General features: G+C 44.8%; 1 protein-coding gene across 1 annotated transcript; it reads right to left on the reverse strand.

Moving 5' to 3' along the window:
* Positions 1-5,089: 5,089 nt before the first annotated feature.
* Positions 5,090-16,373, reverse strand: TAGLN3 (transgelin 3). Its single transcript, XM_054163384.1, has 5 exons — positions 15,959-16,373; positions 15,339-15,526; positions 14,314-14,488; positions 9,311-9,413; positions 5,090-5,689 (listed from the first exon to the last, which is right to left on the reverse strand). Exons 2-5 carry the CDS (start codon positions 15,516-15,518, stop codon positions 5,548-5,550), a joined length of 600 nt encoding a protein of 199 aa, XP_054019359.1. The 5' UTR covers positions 15,519-15,526; positions 15,959-16,373; the 3' UTR covers positions 5,090-5,547.
* Positions 16,374-17,037: the final 664 nt, after the last annotated feature.

Genomic DNA, 17,037 nt, shown 5'->3' on the forward strand with positions numbered 1-17,037 from the left:
AGCTGGCTGAACATGAGCCAGCAGTGTGCCCAGGTGGCCAAGAAGGCCAATGGCATCCTGGCCTGCGTCAAGAATAGTGTGGCCAGCAGGAGGGATGTCATTGTGCCCTGTGCTCAGCACTGGTTAGGTCACACCTTGAGTCTTGTGTCCAGTTCTGGGCCCCTCAATTTAAGAAGGACATTGAGACTCTTGAAGGTGTCCAGAGAGGCTGGGGAAAGGCCTCGAGCATGAGCCCTGTGAGGAGAGGCTGAGGGAGCTGGGATTGTTTAGCCTGGAGAAGAAGAGGCTCAGGGGAGACCTTATTGCTCTCTACAACTACCTGAAGGGAGGTTGTAGCCAGGTGGGGGTTGGTCTCTTCTCTCAGGCAACCAGCACCAGCACAAGAGGACACAGTCTCAAGCTGTGCCAGGGGAAGTTTAGGCTGGAGGTGAAGAGAAAGTTCTTCACAGAGAGAGTTGTTAGCCATTGGAATGTGCTGCCCAGGGAGGTGGTGGAGTCACCATCCCTGGAGGTGGTCAAGGGGGGACTGGATGTGGCACTTGGTGCCATGGTTTAGTAATCATGAGGTGTTGGGTGACAGATTGGACTTGATGATCTCCGAGGCCTTTTCCAACCTTACTGATTCTATGATTCTATGATCTTTGGTAACTTGGTCAGAACAACATCTTTTAGGTTGTGTGTTGGTGGGAGCTGGAAGCCTGCAGAGCTACACATCCATCTACATTATGTGTGGGAGCTAACATAAAAACACTTAGACTGAAGTGTTGACTCATAATGACACTAACGCAAACCTGCTCTTAAAAACATTCCCTGCTCATTTTTTGTCCTGCTCTTTTTCTGTGCCTTAGCATGAAATGAGCATTTAGCTGAGTATTGTGCAAACACAAAAGCTTTCATCCAGCTCACATCTTAACCGACAAGATGACGATGCATACCCTGTCCTAAAATCCAGTTTGGAAATACCCAGCAGTCACTGGGCTGTCTCAGACATGTTGTGCTGCTTTGAGCTCCAGCAAGCCACGTGCCTGGGGGTGCTTGTTCCTTCCCCAGAGCGCTGCCTCTCCCTTTGCCAGGTGAACCTGGCCCTGCAGATCCTCAGAGCCTGCTCCTGTGTTTCTGGACATCACTTCTGAACCTAGACATAAGCATTAAGCCTGCTATGTGGCCTGCACAGCACCGACTCACCAGGGGAGCGGATTTGCTCCTGACCAATAACGGAGCAACATTTCTACAAAGAGAGCCATTCAACAGAAATTTCATTAGAGTAAAAGGTCACCTCTCTAATTTCCTCTATAAATCCAATAGGACTACAGACAAATACATTTCTGCATCTGAGAAATGGCATTATAACTTTACTTGAATGTTAAAGCATTTGTGCACTCTGCTGTCACATGAGGACTACAGGATGAGAGCTGAAAATTTTCCTTCCACCCAAGGCTGTGATTTCCCCCCTGCAGTAATAGTTAATATTGATTTTCCCCATCCCCACTCTCCTATTTTACCTCATGGTTTTCTATGGTTTGAGCTCAGTCACAGAATGGTGGTATTTTTATGCTGTAGGTTCAGGTAGAAAGAACAACCTTAGTGAAGTTTAAATAGGTAAATCTGTTTGTCAGAGCAGGGACAGGAGTGCACATTTTCCTGGCCATCACTTGTGCTGTCTTCATGCCCATGTGTCTTGTCCCACAGAGAGGGAAAACACGTTTCCAGTCAAGAGCATCCTGTGCACAAAATATGTGCTGACAAAATTGTCTGTTCCCCCATTTCTTTGGGGATTGCCCTAAACTCAGGGGGTTGCAGATTGTTTGCCTTAGTAGTGTATGTGTGCACTACAAAACCACCTGTTTATATTTCTTTTGAAGCTTGTAGAAGGCAAAATATCAGGAAGAGAGTCTGAGTGCATGCACTCATCTGCAGCCTTGGTGCCTCCTCACTCCCTGGCTCAGGAACTATCATGGCAGTGACATGATGGGGCACAGAGTCAATGACTGAATTTTTTTCATCTAAAGGTGCTTGCTTGGCTTCTCAAGGTATCTAAAGCTTACTTGTAGTTAGGAGACATGACTAAATAAAAGATCCTTAATGCCAAAGCTGTTCAAACCATCACTATTAAGTATTAGCCCTGCTTTCATCCAAGAGAAACAGTAAAGCCAAACACTGCAGCCAGAGCCACAGGCAACTGATCACAGACACAGAAATGAATCTGACATCCTGTGTCCTCACCCTTTCTCCCTGGTGGCTGATTTGGCCTAAGCAGTTAGCAAAACAAGTCAGCTTGGTCTGCGTGCACTGTGGCTGGAGTGCAAACAGCGTATGCCAGTGCATCGCAGGCAGGAGGGAAAGGTTGTCTGGTGCCTGTTGCTGCAGCATCTTGCAGCCCTGCTGAGTGTGGGGGATGCTGCTCAGTGCAGGCATGGTGCAGAGTGACACTATAGACAAATTCACTGAAGCCTCTTTATGCCACTCACCCTCATTAGTTTTTATTTCAAGCACGTCACGGTGTGTTAAGCTAACAGTTCGCAAGTGCCAGCTTAACCGAACTGCTTGAACTTAACATTGACTTTCTGTTCATTGTATTTTCTTTCTGCTCTCCTTATAAGTGGAGATAAACTGATTCCACATTCCTGCATGTGGCTCTTCCTCATCCCTGCACCTTTACAGCATCCTTTCAGAAGGCAATTAGATGCCACTTAATGTTGAAAAGAAGTTACCAAGCAATTGTTGGTAATGAGGTCGTGGTCATAAAGCCTTAATGAAGGCAGATAAATGTCATTCACATTTCAACAAGGATGGTAAACTGAAGCACAAGTGCATCAATGCTTAAGGAGTTGCTGGTCCAGCCTGCTATGATGGGGCTTTCTCTGATACAGCTGTTGAGTTGGGGAGAGCAATATTCAAAGCACTTTCTCACAAAAGTATTTTATTTCAGTTTTATGCTGGGATAGTTGACCAAGTTACAGACTTCAAGAAGAGATATAGGCACCATTCAAAGGGTCTTACCTTAGCTCACACTTGATGCCAAACTGAGACCACAGCCTTAATTATATCTCATCATCTGAGGAGGGAACCCTCCCTTAAGCATTAGAGAGCCCAGCAGTTAGAAAAGGAGACACATGTACAGCTCCCTTCTCCAGCACTCACACCATGCACTTCAGGATGTGTTTAAACCTCCTGCATGTCTCCATTCTAACATATAGCAGGGCTTTTAGTAGCAACAATGCAGAAGGTTGTCACAGAAATTAAGCTTCTAGGAGATCTGTGTGGAGTCTTGATGGAGTAGAAGCAAACTTAGAATGGTTTCTTGTTAGCATAAAAGCCCCCACTAACATTCCCTGCTAATTTGGTTACTACACTAGCCTTGCTTTACATTACTCTGCTTCTTAGGTTAAGAAGTGTGTAAACTTAGCAGTGAGGATGTTTCAATAGGAGAACATTAGAACATCAGAGTGTGTTAATATTCAAATAATAACACTATTCTCTATCACATGGGAATACGGAGGGATGTGGCTAACTCACAGAATAAAGGATACTTTACTTTGGGGAGAGCACATCAAAGATCCTGGGGAATCAGTCTTTTTTTTTGCTGTGGTGTCCACACTAACTGGGTCCTGTGTCTGCAGACACAGGGTGAAGATGTTTTTTCCTGGAGCACTTAGCTGCTAATATAGTTTGCTAAAATTACCACAGATTTTGTTTGCTGAGCAAGCACACAATGGTTTCTGTAACTTCAATGAGGCTGTTAGAATGCCAAACCTAATGAAGGCTCATACCATCAGGGAATGTAGCTTTGATGGAAGAGTATTTGAGCATAGTCTTTCCTCTGCTAGGATGTACTCTATTGCAACACAGTGTGTTTTCAGGCCTTCCTGGAAGTATGTCATCAACTAAAAATAAGAAGCCCATAGAGTTCACTTACCATGTTTTCCTTCCCACTTGCCTGTGAGAAAGAAGTGATTGGGCTTTGTAAGTGAAGCTAACAGCAAGCCAACCCTTCAGAGAAAACAGTGTGCATCCTCTAAGCGCATGCAACACAAGGCAACCTGTGCTGACTAGCAGGTCAGCTTGCTCTAGAAGTTTCTGGGGTTGAATGACTGTACCAGCAAGTTCTTCTAAGGACTTCTCCAAAATGAGCCAGCATGGGCATTCACAGCCCAGAGAGGAGCATAACACATTATTTGAATTTAAACTGATTTTTTTCAGGTCAGAAGCAGTCTTCTGGCACTTCTACTGCTTCCTTCACATCTAAAACACACCTTGCCATGTGTTTTGTTTGATATAGTATCAACTCTCACAAGGTAAAGCCTGTTCTCACCTCTGTCTGGCAGATGGTCCCTTCATGGTGAAGAACTCCCTGAGTCTGGAGACTCACCTGCTGCTGGGTTTACTGAATGTAGCTGGGATGGAGTTAACTCTCTCACCAGCAGCCTGGAGGGTGCTGTTCTTTGGATCCATGACTAAAGCAGTTGGTAATACACCAGTGTGGTGGCCATTGCTAAACAGTGCCTTCACAGTGTCATGGTCTCCTCCATTTCTCATTCTGCCCCCAGAGCAGGGGGTGAGCAAGAAGATGGGATGGGACACAGTTGGGACAGCTGACCCTAACTGACCAAAGGGATATCCCAAGCAGATAGTGTTGTGGTCAGCAACAAAAGCTCAGGGAAAAGGAGGAGGGAGGGGGTATGTCTGTCCTAACAAGTTAACTACCATGCATACTGAGGTCCTGCCTTCCAGGAAGCATCTCTATGTCTGCCTGCCAATGGGAAGTAGTGAATCAATTCCTTTGTTTCCACATACAGCTTTTGCTTTCCCTATTAAACTGATTTTACCTCAATCCACAAGTTTGCCAGCTGCAGTCAACCCAGCACAGTAGGTCATGGGAAATCTGAGCTGAAATGGGTGGGACTACATCAATGAGACTCAAGGGCTAATACTTTTTTTTCTTCTTTTTCTAGAAGTACATAGAGTGTGCCTTTAGAAAAACACTAAACTGAGCATGCAACACTGACTGTAAACACTGCAAGAAGAAGTCACTCAGAGGGGGCTCTGGCTTAGAGTTGAGAAAAATCAACCATTTAACCCCTCAGCACCGTCTCAGGAGGTCATCGGTTTTAGTTGCTTTACTTTCTTTAAATAACAAGTCTAAGAGGTATCTTTAATTTGTCTTTATTCTCAGGTCAAACAACGTCATCACTGAATTGAAGAGGGAGGTTACTGGTTGAGATACAAGTACAGTGTGGACAAATACGGAAGATAACACCTTGCAAATAAATTAATACAGAATAATTGTCTTTGCATAGTTCAGAAGTGAAAAGTAGGAGGCAGCAGTGTGCACGTGCTGTGAACTGACACATACCACCACGAAAACCCAAGTTCCTAGGTGAACTCTTGCAGCTGCAAATAAAACAAACCAAACTAAAAGTACTCCAAACCTTAGAGAGAGCTAAACTATGAAAAACCAGGCAGAAAGGTAACTAATGAGCTTTTTTTGTTGTTGTTTTACCAGACCATGCTGCAGGAGGAGTGTTTGCTGTACAGACAGAGATGCTGTTAGATAATCTGCCTCGGCATCCCATAGCCTGTCATACCCGACTGCGACGCTCCCTTGTTGCTGCCCATCTGAAGGCCTATTACGTTCTGTCCCTGGCGAAGCTGCTCTTCTGAGAAGCCTCGTCGATTCTGCTGCGCCTTCCTGTCCAAGACACACACACAGAAAGCAACATCACACACAAACCATCGTTCTGTGTCTGCACAGAGGCTCCTGAACGTCAACCTGATACTGGCTCACGCTGACAGGCGCGTCCCCGGGGCTGGACAATACCGTGTGGCCTAATTTCTTTCCTGCAGTGAGAAGCAGAGCTGTAGTTAAACCTACAACACTTCAGGCTTTCACTGTACCACTTACTCCAGAACCCCAAGGGACTCTCCCAGCAGCTCTGGCAGATAAAATATTTATGTAGTGCTGCATATAACACGCCAGTGGGTTAATTTGTGTTAAGCTCTCTAGCTCTTACCAGCTGTAGTCCATGGGATCTTATCGCCATGAGACACTTACCTGTGCTGTGATACAAGCTGATACAGTACAAATCAATATAATTTAACTCCGTGGAGTAAATAAGAGCTGAATGTAACCAGAGAAACAATGAGACAGAGAAGTGGCTTGCTGGGTTTTGCAGAGCAGATGATGGTTACCTACGGGACAGAACAATTGCTCTGTTGCCATTTCCAGATTGCTTTCCTCTAAGCTATAGGCTTTGGCCTTTGAACCTCTGTCTTAACTGTATGACAGTGCTTTATCTTCTGTCAAGACACGCTGGCCACTTCTGTCCTGTGTCTCTGGTCTCAAAAGCCTTTTGGATCAATAAGCATTTGTTGGAGTTTAAAAGGAACCTCTTTTCCCTGAAAATAGCACTGAGGGGCAGAGTGGTGGTTAAGAGGAAGCACAAAAGCTTGTACTCTACTGCCTTGAGAGAAACTCTTCATTTCAAATAAACCTTTCATTAGACAAGGTGGAAAAATAATTTACAAGGGACAAGGATCAGCAAATGAGCCTTATGAGTCTGCAGAGCGCCAGAGGGAGGCTTTCAATCAATCGGAATACTCCCACCCAGGTACAATCTTTCTCCCTGCTGTCTGTCCTGGGATCAGGCTACTGAGCAATATGGCTTCCAGTTTCAGTTCCCCTGTTCTCCCCACCCCACCACTAGATGAGAACACTAGATTAGCTTCCTGCTGCGGCTGAAAACCATCAATGCGATCCTCTCTGCGAGGGTCTGGTCTTGTACCGTGCTGAGCACTCTGGCTGAAGTCCAAAAGAGCACTTAAACTCTGCTAGGCTCAGGGTGTTCAGAACATCACAGGAGAAACTCATGTCAGCATGAAAGCCCGGTGAAGCAGAAAGGCGAGAAAGATCCACAGGAAACCAGAACTGACCTGTCCTTGGTCAGAATGAGGCTCCAGTGTTAATGCACAGCCTGGTAAGAGGGCTCGGGGAAGCCCAGGACAGGCTCTCAGACGGCAAGCCCTTGCCAGAAGGCATGCCGTTTGTGATGCACAACGGCCGGCGCCTCGGAAAGCATCGCCCTCTCACTGCTGCTTCTTTTCCAGCATGCTTACACAGCACCCAACGACTGCCAGCACCTCCACACGAGGATGCTTTTAGAACTACTGCTGCTACCTAAGTGAATCTCAGGTTCACTGTGTCTGCCTTCATTGTAATTAAAATCCCAGGAACGGATTCTACTACTTTTCTCTCTTTTCCTTCTAGGATCTTCAGCTGTGTTTGCAGAGTAATTCCATAGCAAGCTGAAAGGAAACTCTGGGCAGGATAAAAACCTGAGAACTGCAAAGAGGAAATGATACAGGATACTAAAAGGAAGCCTGGACATGCCAATAAACGTTGATTCTGTGTACATTCTGGATCACAGAGTGCTACTTTTACCAGCATAAGCACCACATTGAGTATTTGATGACATTACAGATAATGACATGTACTTAACAGTTTGCCTTAGGTTAGTGGAAACTGCCTTCACTGAGTCAGTAGGAAAAAGAGGTGAGGGCAGGCCTCTTCCCCTCAGTGTTTCACTCTACATCAAGTTCGGTCTGGCCTGCCTGCCATCAGCTTATCAGAAACTGAGCCCACCAGATGTGTTAGCTTTGTGCCAACTTTCATTAGTGCTTGTGGTTGCCAAATCACAAGATAACAGTCATGGATCCATGAATCTTGCTAGGAAATGCAAGGAAGGGGGAATCAGATCTGGTGAGGCTGGGTGTGTGACACTGGCAATGGAAAGTTAAATGGCTTAGCTCAAGAGTGGTAGTGTCTTAATGACTGCAGTGTCCTGCATGGATGCTCTTACTCCATTTTACTCTTGACTTCTTTCAATGTAGTTTAAGGTGATTAAGAATCAGCCTGAAAGCCCTGGCTCATGACTAACACTGGGTAGCAATGAGGGGACTTGATCTACCTGAAGGGGTCGGTGAGTCACTTGTTTCTTGCCAGGAACCAGGTTTGCTTCAGGCAGTGACTCTAAAATCATAGAATCATAGAATGGTCTGGGTTGGAAGGGACCTCCAAAGGTCATCCAGTCCAGCCTCCCCTGCAGTCAGCAGGAGCATCCTCAACCAGACCAGGTATTTGGGGGGCTGCCAGCGATATGCATTGGCTATCCAGGCAGCATGGGCAGGATAGACAGCTAGGGGAGAATGATCACCTCTTCATTTATGCCAGTGCCAACTGTTCCCACCCACAATTAAAAGAGTCCAGATGAAAATTAATTTTTCCTTGTAGGACTTTGTTTTAGTTACATAAAACAAATAAGCCTGTCTAGGTCATAGTGATTTCATGTCTGGTTTGTATTAAAGCATGTAACTAGATTTGAACCCAATTCTAAACCTAATTATATTCCATAAATACAAATCTGTTTGTGCACTGTATTAAGTTAAACTAATTTAATTTCAAGAATGCATAGGAGTTTGCACTTCTTCACCTGAAATTCAACTCTCCTCAGTTGAACTAGCTCAAGGTTTAATACAAAGCCAGTGAAGCTTGGTTTACTTTTGCTGAGCCTCATCTAGACATCAGGAAATTCAAGGAAACCAAAGACAAGCAACCAGCACTCTTTTTGCTAACATGCCTCAGACAGTTCAGCTTAAGAAATATCCTTGGATGGCAGAATGTCCTGTCAATAATATACCTGTGGGTCAGGACAGCTAACTGTGAGAGGATTTCCATTTCTTCCTGTCCCTGCTTCTCAGCCTCCCTAGCCAAAAAACCGAAGTCTTTTAGCAAATAAACAGCTTTGCCAAGACAGAGAATTCTTCACAGCTAAGTGATACTCCCCAAGGAGAAGAGAAATTTGATCAAAAATGCCTTCTTGGTAAAGGGGTCACTATATGAGGTTCTGCAGACATCCATGACAGGAGATCAGAGCTGGAGCCATGGGCAATGAACTCCTTAGTCTTGGTTACAGCAGTGCTGTCCCACCTCTGGTGCAGGAGGGACAGGTGTGATAGGGCTACATGAGAAAAGGCCACACTACACAGCTCCCACAGGACTCCTCCCCAGCAGCCCTGGTGTAACTAGGCTGACAAGATATGGCAAGATGCTGGTAAAGCTGGGAACCAGTGAAGGGTAGAAGGTTGTCTTTGCTTCCCTCCTCTTAATTCAAGAGAGAAGATTTCTCCATTATAAGGAAACCTTGGAAAGACCCTTCCATCATTTTCCCAATCAATCCCCTTAAAGCCTAAAGGCAGATGACATTAGCAGCTTCCCAGGGAAGACAGCTCTGAGCAGCTGTGCTTTGGACTTTACCTGTGAAACCAGGATGGATCCCCTTTGTAGCAGCCATCATCCTTGGTGACTGCCAAACTGCCTAGAGCCATTAAGGTTCTCTGCACTGCTGCCATGTCCTTCCCTAGAAAGCCAGACAGTTAAATTAATATAAGAAATCCTTGCACAACAGATAGCTTGGCACACTGATAAACAGTCTGATCCAATGCATTAACCATCTCCCTCAGCTCCCCTGAAGAAGTGCATTAATAGCATTAAAACTGCTGTTTTACAATTGCCAAATGGAGCTACTGACATGCAAGAGTCTATTAAAGGCCATCAAAGGGACAGTGGTAATGCAAAACTCGACAATTCAGACACTTCAAATTTCTAGGCCTCTGGGTATTTTAATGCCTTCTCCCATATTATTTTAAGTCCTTCTAGATAATCCTTTTGGCAAATTTTTTTTTCCCAAGAGATGGCTTTGGAGAACAAAGAACAAAAGAACAGTAACATGCTCAGTAAACCAGAGGTGAGGGAGAACAGTGTGTTAGCTGACAGTGCAGGACTTCAATTTCTTCACCTGTAAACCAGCAAGACTGATCCACCATTTAACCCTGGCAATTCCAGACAGTTCTTGTGCTTTGGGATGTAACTTGTATCAGTCCTTCCCAATTTAATCATCAAATCCCCTCCCAGATCCCTCCCACTGGCTTCCTGTCTCAGGCTGCCAAAACTTGATGCTATGCAGTTTCACACCTTCAGTCCCTGCCACGTGGATCACTGTTCCCCAGCCCCTCTATGCTACCTGGCTTCATTCCTCATTTCAAGGAGTCGAGGCTCGTATCTCATCTTCAGCCAACTGAAAGTTACATACCTGCTCATCACTTGGTTCTTTAGGTGCTCTCCATAAAACAAAAGGAGAGAAAAGCTTCTCAAGGGCTAATTTACCCCATCTCTCTAGGAAGGGGTGAAATTGCCTATCATTTGCTCAGAGGCACACCTTCTACCTAGCTGAAAATGCACCAGTTTCCAACAGAGCACCCTGTACCACTGAAACACAACATTCCTCTTCAAGAGAGGTTTGCATTGTAAAAAAAATAGTATCCCCTCCTCCTGTCTCTCCTTCCAAAAGAAGGATAATAAACACATTTTCCTTTTTGTTCAACATCATTTGCTTGATTGCTCCAGTGAGCTGAAAAACAAACTAACAAATCAAGGGAGACAGGCAGCATTAGAGTCAGATAGACTCTAACTCAGTACCCAGTCCAGACTTGTTAACTTTTGCACAACTGCCTAGCAAAAGAGATCTGTAGCATGTATCTCTAACTGTGTGAGGTGGCAAGCTGCTAGAAATCTGCCTTTTGACTGTTTGATCTCCTGAGAGCCTTCTGTGAGTCTATGACTCTCTCTCCCTTTCTGTTCCAGTTCTTCCTCTTTCCTAAAACGTTTTATCTAGTTGGCAGATCTGATTTTGGCTCTAAGTTCTTCACATGGGAAAATAAGTAATTCATTTTAAAAATGAGGCACTGGAGACGTGATGAAAAGAATAGATTTCAGAAATAGCTCCAGTGGACCAATATTAATGAGAATCACTGCAGACCAGCTGGAGTGTAGAGGGCAGAGAGTGCTCCACGTTCTGTTTATGCTATGCATTACCCTGATTATAGGCAGATGCATTTCAGGGCTTTGGTTCATACAAACCTAAATGCATAACACAGTGGCTGAGGTGAGAAAGATACCCTAAAGCTGAAACCATCTAGCAGCTTCCAGCTGTGGCTGTCATACTGTCTGTAAAGTTTACAGCCATTCTATCTGCAGGGGACCATTTGCTCAGAAGATGAATGGCCAGCCGGCCAGAATCCTCATTTCACTGTTTTTGTTAATGAAAACTGCATCAGATGGGGTCCCTGCTCCAGAGGGCAGCTGAAGAGCTGACATCCCACAGGCCCCTCAGCGCGGAGGGAAGAGGGCGAGGCAGGCGCCCCGAGCCCCCCGAAGCAGCAGCTGTACCATATGCTGTGACAGATGCCACACACAACGTCCTTGGGATGCCTCCTGCACTGCCTGATGGGGATGTGAAGAAGGATTTAAAAGTGAATGAGCTGAATAATGACAGCAAGCGCAGGAAGACGAAACAAAAGAAGGGTAGCAAAATATGATGATGGGCCTGGCAGAGCCATCTGGCAGCCCCCCTACGCTCTCACCCCGCTCTGCTTTAATTGTCAGTGGTGAGTGGGAGACCTGCAGGGGAAAAAGAGAGGAGCTGGGTGATGTGGGAGCTGAGCCCGCGTGACAAAACACTGCCATGGCCACGGCCCCACTTTGCAGAGTCTCCTTGCTGCATGGGAGGGGTGCTGCAGATGAGGGAAGGCCCCAAGTCTGGGTGGTCTCGTGACATCTGCTCTCTTCCAGTGAAGGATACAAGGGGCTATGTGGTCAGCTTAAAAAGGGCTGAGAAAAATTTTAAATCTCCATTGAGAAAGTCACCTAACTGCAGCCACCCTACAGAAGGCATCATAGACATTTTCTGGTGCCAGGCTTGACTCTGGCAGGGCCAAACAATGCAGCCAGCACCTTCCCTTAGCTCCAGTACCAGATCAGTGGACGACCACATAGGCAGTGCGCCCAGCCCCCAGCCTTGGCCTTCATGCATCATGCTGAAGAGACCCACACTGACACATTTCTTCTGCAGCTTCAGTATCCTTTGCAGCACGCTTCAAATAGCACAGCCTGGAAGAGGATCTTGGCACTGCCGTACAGGGAAGAAGGGGCTTCTGCCAAGCCATTATGTCTGGGGGAAACCTGGCTGGAAGGCCACCTCCTTCAGGTCCAGAATGGAGAAGGTTCAAATCTCAAGATGGATAGCTGCTCTGCTTAGTGCTCCTCAAATGGTTTTCTGTCAAACTTAACAACTACTCAGAGGGACAGCTGCCTCTTGCCCAGAATGTGTTTTGGGTATGGCTTGTGGAAAGCTGCTCTGCACAGTAGTTAAAAGTAAGAAAGGACCAAAAGAAAGGAAATGCCTCTCCTGGAGCAAGAAATCACAGAGATGAAGAAAAATGCACCAGATGGACTGAGTGAGTTTGAAACAGCCAACAGCAGATTGCATCCTAAAACATTACCATTAATTGTTACTGAGGATTTCAAAGCAAAAGCTCTTGGAAAACAATTAGTGCCAGATAAAAGCTGTTTTTCAGTCACACATACTTTCCTTTCGCTGTAAACATACAATGACATCTCCTCTCTTTCTAAAGGGGCTATGGCCTGAAGTGTAAGAGCACTAGAATAATGAAACAGTGAAAGAGATTGTCCTTTCTCTCCAGCTAATGCATCCAGGTTCAGACAATTCAGCCCTGAAGCAGCACAGATGCTAGAGGTCAAAGTTATGGTTAGACACAAAAAGCTTGCAGTGACTCATTGCTGGAGAGACATACTGTTTCATCAGCACTGAAATGAGCAGCAGGAAGAATGAAAAGGGAGTGCAAAGGGAAGAGACACAGATGAGTTTTGGGAGGTCTGAAAGTAACAGAAGAAGTCTTGAATGTCTCCCTCCTAGGTTGTGAGTTGTGTTTTGATTTCCTGTACGCTGGAAGTTACAAGGCTTTTTCCTTCCATCTGCTGATAAAAGATGATGAGTGAAAGGAAGAGAAATGAGGAGAGTCACCCTCATTAGGAGCTTTCTGTCTTCAGAGCAAGTCCTTTTCATTGTAAGGATCAATGCACCATATTTTCATTTGCATGAGGTGAAGCCGATATGCAAAAGACTGCAAAAAACAGCATCTGAAATGAGCTGTTACCAACCCTTACAATAGAGATGGAGCTTCTCTTTCAACAGCCTGCTAGGCTGAGAGTGGGGAGCCCCTTATACTGGAGAAGGGAAAATCTCTTCATTTGAGACATTAAACTAAAGACTGAGCTGGAAAAAACAATCCTGCCCTTGTGCCCAAAGATAGGATTTGTCAGGCAAATTTGGTACCCTGAGAACATTATAGGTCTGGGTAACTGCAGCTGCTGGTATCTTTCTGACCCATCCAAAAAGAGCACCCTGGTATTTCATCATACCTTGAGCTGTCCTTCAGAGGAGCAATCTATTCCACATATCCTGACAGGCTGTGAAAGCAGACCACTGCTTTGCTGCTCCATGTGTATTCCTACAGCAAGTATCCTGACCAGCTTTCTCAATGGGTGCTTTTCCTCCTTCCACCCTTTCTTTCTCAAGGCAGATTTTTGACCCTTTCATGCCTGCCTCTCACTGTCCTGCAGTCGTCTTTGGCTCTGAGCCCACTTAACAAAGTGTTCTCCATCACCCTGTCCAGACTGATGCAGGATATACAGCACCTTTGGTTAGAGCACCAGGAATAGACACAGCACCACAGAAGTGGGCAAAGCCAACCATACAAGCTCACAAATGACTCAGCTCTTCAGGAACTAGAAGATGCAGTTTCCATGCCAAGCACAGGATGGATATAGCTCTCACCTGGGTTACTGCAAAACCACAGGGGCACTCTGAATTATTTTTTTTGCTGTTGCCATAGTGACCTCTCTTAAAAGATTCTATCCTTAGAGAGAGACGTTCAACTAACATGATGTTAAGCAGTGAGTTTTGCTTCTTGCCAGTCACAACCGAGTTCTCATAAGCTTGGCAGAGGCATAAATGCTCCTGGCTCTGCATTTTATAGCTCTGAGTTAAGATTTGCTCATAGTTAAGAAAATTGCAATAAATATAGAAGGGGTTTCCATATTTGTTATTAAAAGCTATTTACTTGGAAAGAATTTGCATAGAGAGCACTTGTTTTATTTGGTCTGGTGGTGGGGGTTTGGATAACACATGAGCTTGGAAAGGTTCTGCTGTGCCCTCAGGGTACTGCAAATCCCTCAGAGGAGATAACGTGTCACCGGAAGGAGATGGTAACGAGGTAAGGCAAAGAGAAACAAAAGATAATTGCATTATAGAATATGCCTTAGACAAAATGCACCATTACAACACATCAAAGCAAAGTAAAATGAAGACTGCAGGCTTACTTCCAGTTTATTATTATTACCTTCCCATAAATCCACTGTCTGGAAAATATCTGTTGTCCTTACTCCATACATTTCAGCAGCTTTTAAGAACTGAGAAATTTGTTCCATCTGCTTGAAAGCCATTTTTGACTCGGAGATCTTTGCAATGGGCTCATTTCCCTTCGGATGTAAACTGTTTATTAACTTGCATAACAGCTGAGAATTAAATAGAGAAACAAAATTAGAAGGCAGTCACCAAACTAGAAGGCAATTTCTGCATGCAAAATAGTGCTGCAGAATTCTTTTCACTTGGGAAGTTTCTGTCAGGGGTATAATTTCCTCAATCACAAAGAAAGTAGTGAATCAATAATGGTCAAAGTAGTAGTTCAACATGCATTAAAGCTCCCATTCACTGATGGCAATAGCCTGATCATATAAATCCTAATCTGCTAGAAACAACAAAGCAATCACTGGTAAAGGTTATATAACAACTGTCAGAGAAGAAACCACATGCCCAAGCCAGAAAAATAGGCAATGTCAATTGAAATACTGTTGAAGTCACTTTGGCAGGGATTCAATGATTAGCATAGTCTTACAGCCCACTGCAAACACCAGCATCTGCTTGTTGTTCAGTAAGCCAACAGAATACAGTGGTTTTGCTACAGAATTATTTCCAAGACAAGACTTATGATATAACCCAACTCCTTCAACTTTTGTACATCACCTTTCACTCAACACTGATTATTCCTTACAGAGAAAAGCATACATCTGGTTCTAAGACAGATCTAATTTAACTGTATGAGAAAAGGTGCTGAAGGAATGAGTCATTCTCATACATAACATGCATGAGTCATAAGAATCATAAGTGCTGTGCTCATCCCAGTGCACTAGTAGAATAATTATCTTCTGAGATCAAGAGTCCTAATCAGAAGGAAGCAAATCAGATGCTAAGATACACATTTCTGCACTGGCCACGAGCTCTGACCACTCTAGCTAGACGAAGACAGAAAATGAAGACACTGTGCATATAAACACAAGCAAGTATACAAACAGAGAGCACACTCACCGTTCCATCCATCAGCCAGGTCTGAAAATGCTGCCTTCCAGGAGGAGGGTGCTCTATCTGCTCTCCACACTGCACAATAATCCAGTTCACCAGCCTAGACTCTAATTCCGGGTCATATTTCTGTTCAATCTTTTCCTGAACTTCTCGGCTTAAGCCATAGCTTGGTCCTCTGTTAGCCATCTCTGGAACTAAAGCAGAGCTTAGTGGGTAGAGTCCTGACCTGCAGCTGTGAAGTATGCACCAGAAAATTAAAGCATAAAGGAGTAAGCAGCCTGCCCTATATCTTAGACAGCTGAACAGATGTTCATCGACACCCAAAGTAACTGTATGGCACTGGTTATAACTGTTCTGCAGAGCAGGGGAGGGATCAGTGAGGGAATATCCTTTCCCAAAAGCACAAATCAGCTACAGTATTATTGAAAAAAAAAAAAAAAAAAGACAGACGAAAAAGAAGGGAAAAAAATAAAAAATGAGTCTCCCCTGCCCAACCACAAGAACAGAAGCAGAAAAGCAAGAGTTAAAATAGGTTTGAAAGAGAGGCTTCTGCTGTGTTTACAGGGAATACAAAAGAGTTTGCAGATCAACGTTAAAGCTGCCAAAAGCACTTTGAAATTGCCTACCTAATCCTTGCTAAGATGAAGAAGGCTGCACATGGGAGCTCGAGCAATCCGATTCAAGATGCAGGCAGGGTCTTCCTCAGCAGAGAAGCAGGGCTGGCTGTGCGGGGCTGGCTGTGCAGGGCTGGCTGTGCAGGGACGGCTGAAAAAGCACTGGTGAATTTAAGAGACGAAGGCTGCCACAATGCCCTGCTGCTGCTGCTGCAGCATCGTGGTTTGACAAACAGTGTATTGATTTGATTTTCCTCACATATGAGGAGGGTCAGAGCAGGGGCGTTGCTAAGAGCCATTAAAGAGGCCTGCCTACTCAGTCACAGCCTGGGGATCCTGTTTATCTCGCCCATCTGCAGGCTGTTTTCATGCATGTTTCCTCAGCCTTCTGCTGCTCACCCTGCAGCCTCAGTTTTACTCCACCTACTCTGCATCAATCCAAACTGCAGCAAGCATCCCAGCATCAGACAGTTAGAAATATAAACAGGGGGACTTGATCTGACTTTATTCTGGTGAAAGGAGGTAACAGAAATTACTACACATCATTCATTTTTCATCACAGAGCAGCAGCAGACCCTTTTCCTCCTTGTTCTGCATCACCATGGGGTATAGAGTGAAAAATAATTTCTCCTCTTCCCTGTTCAAGTGCTAACAAAAACTTTCACCAAGGGGACAGGCAGATGAAAAGTCAAGGAAGAGAAGGCAGGCAGTAGAATGTTCTAATCATCCTATCACTAGCAGATATTGTATTATCAAATAGGGTAACTGTCCTGAGAGAACAACTTGAATCACTAAAAACAAAGGAAATCACCCAAACCTAGCAAGCCTACCAAAAAGCACAAGGATCATATTTTCTGCTGCTATGAGGCAAAATACCTCTGGTGATAACAAGGGAGCTACTCCCATGGAGGGCAGTGTGAATTTTAATTATACCACTGCAGTGGTGGGAGGAGAGAGAAGGAAAGTTAAGCCAAGAGCCTCTTCTTCTGCTCTGTTTTGCATAGATTTAACCTTTATTAAATAGAGTAATTTTGCTTCTGAGCTGCATCAGACTTTGTCAAATGTCTTTCATTGACTTTGTAGCATTCACT

This window comes from Dryobates pubescens, chromosome 8 (genome assembly GCF_014839835.1).
Source record: "Dryobates pubescens isolate bDryPub1 chromosome 8, bDryPub1.pri, whole genome shotgun sequence".
NCBI classification, from domain to species: Eukaryota; Metazoa; Chordata; class Aves; order Piciformes; family Picidae; genus Dryobates; species Dryobates pubescens.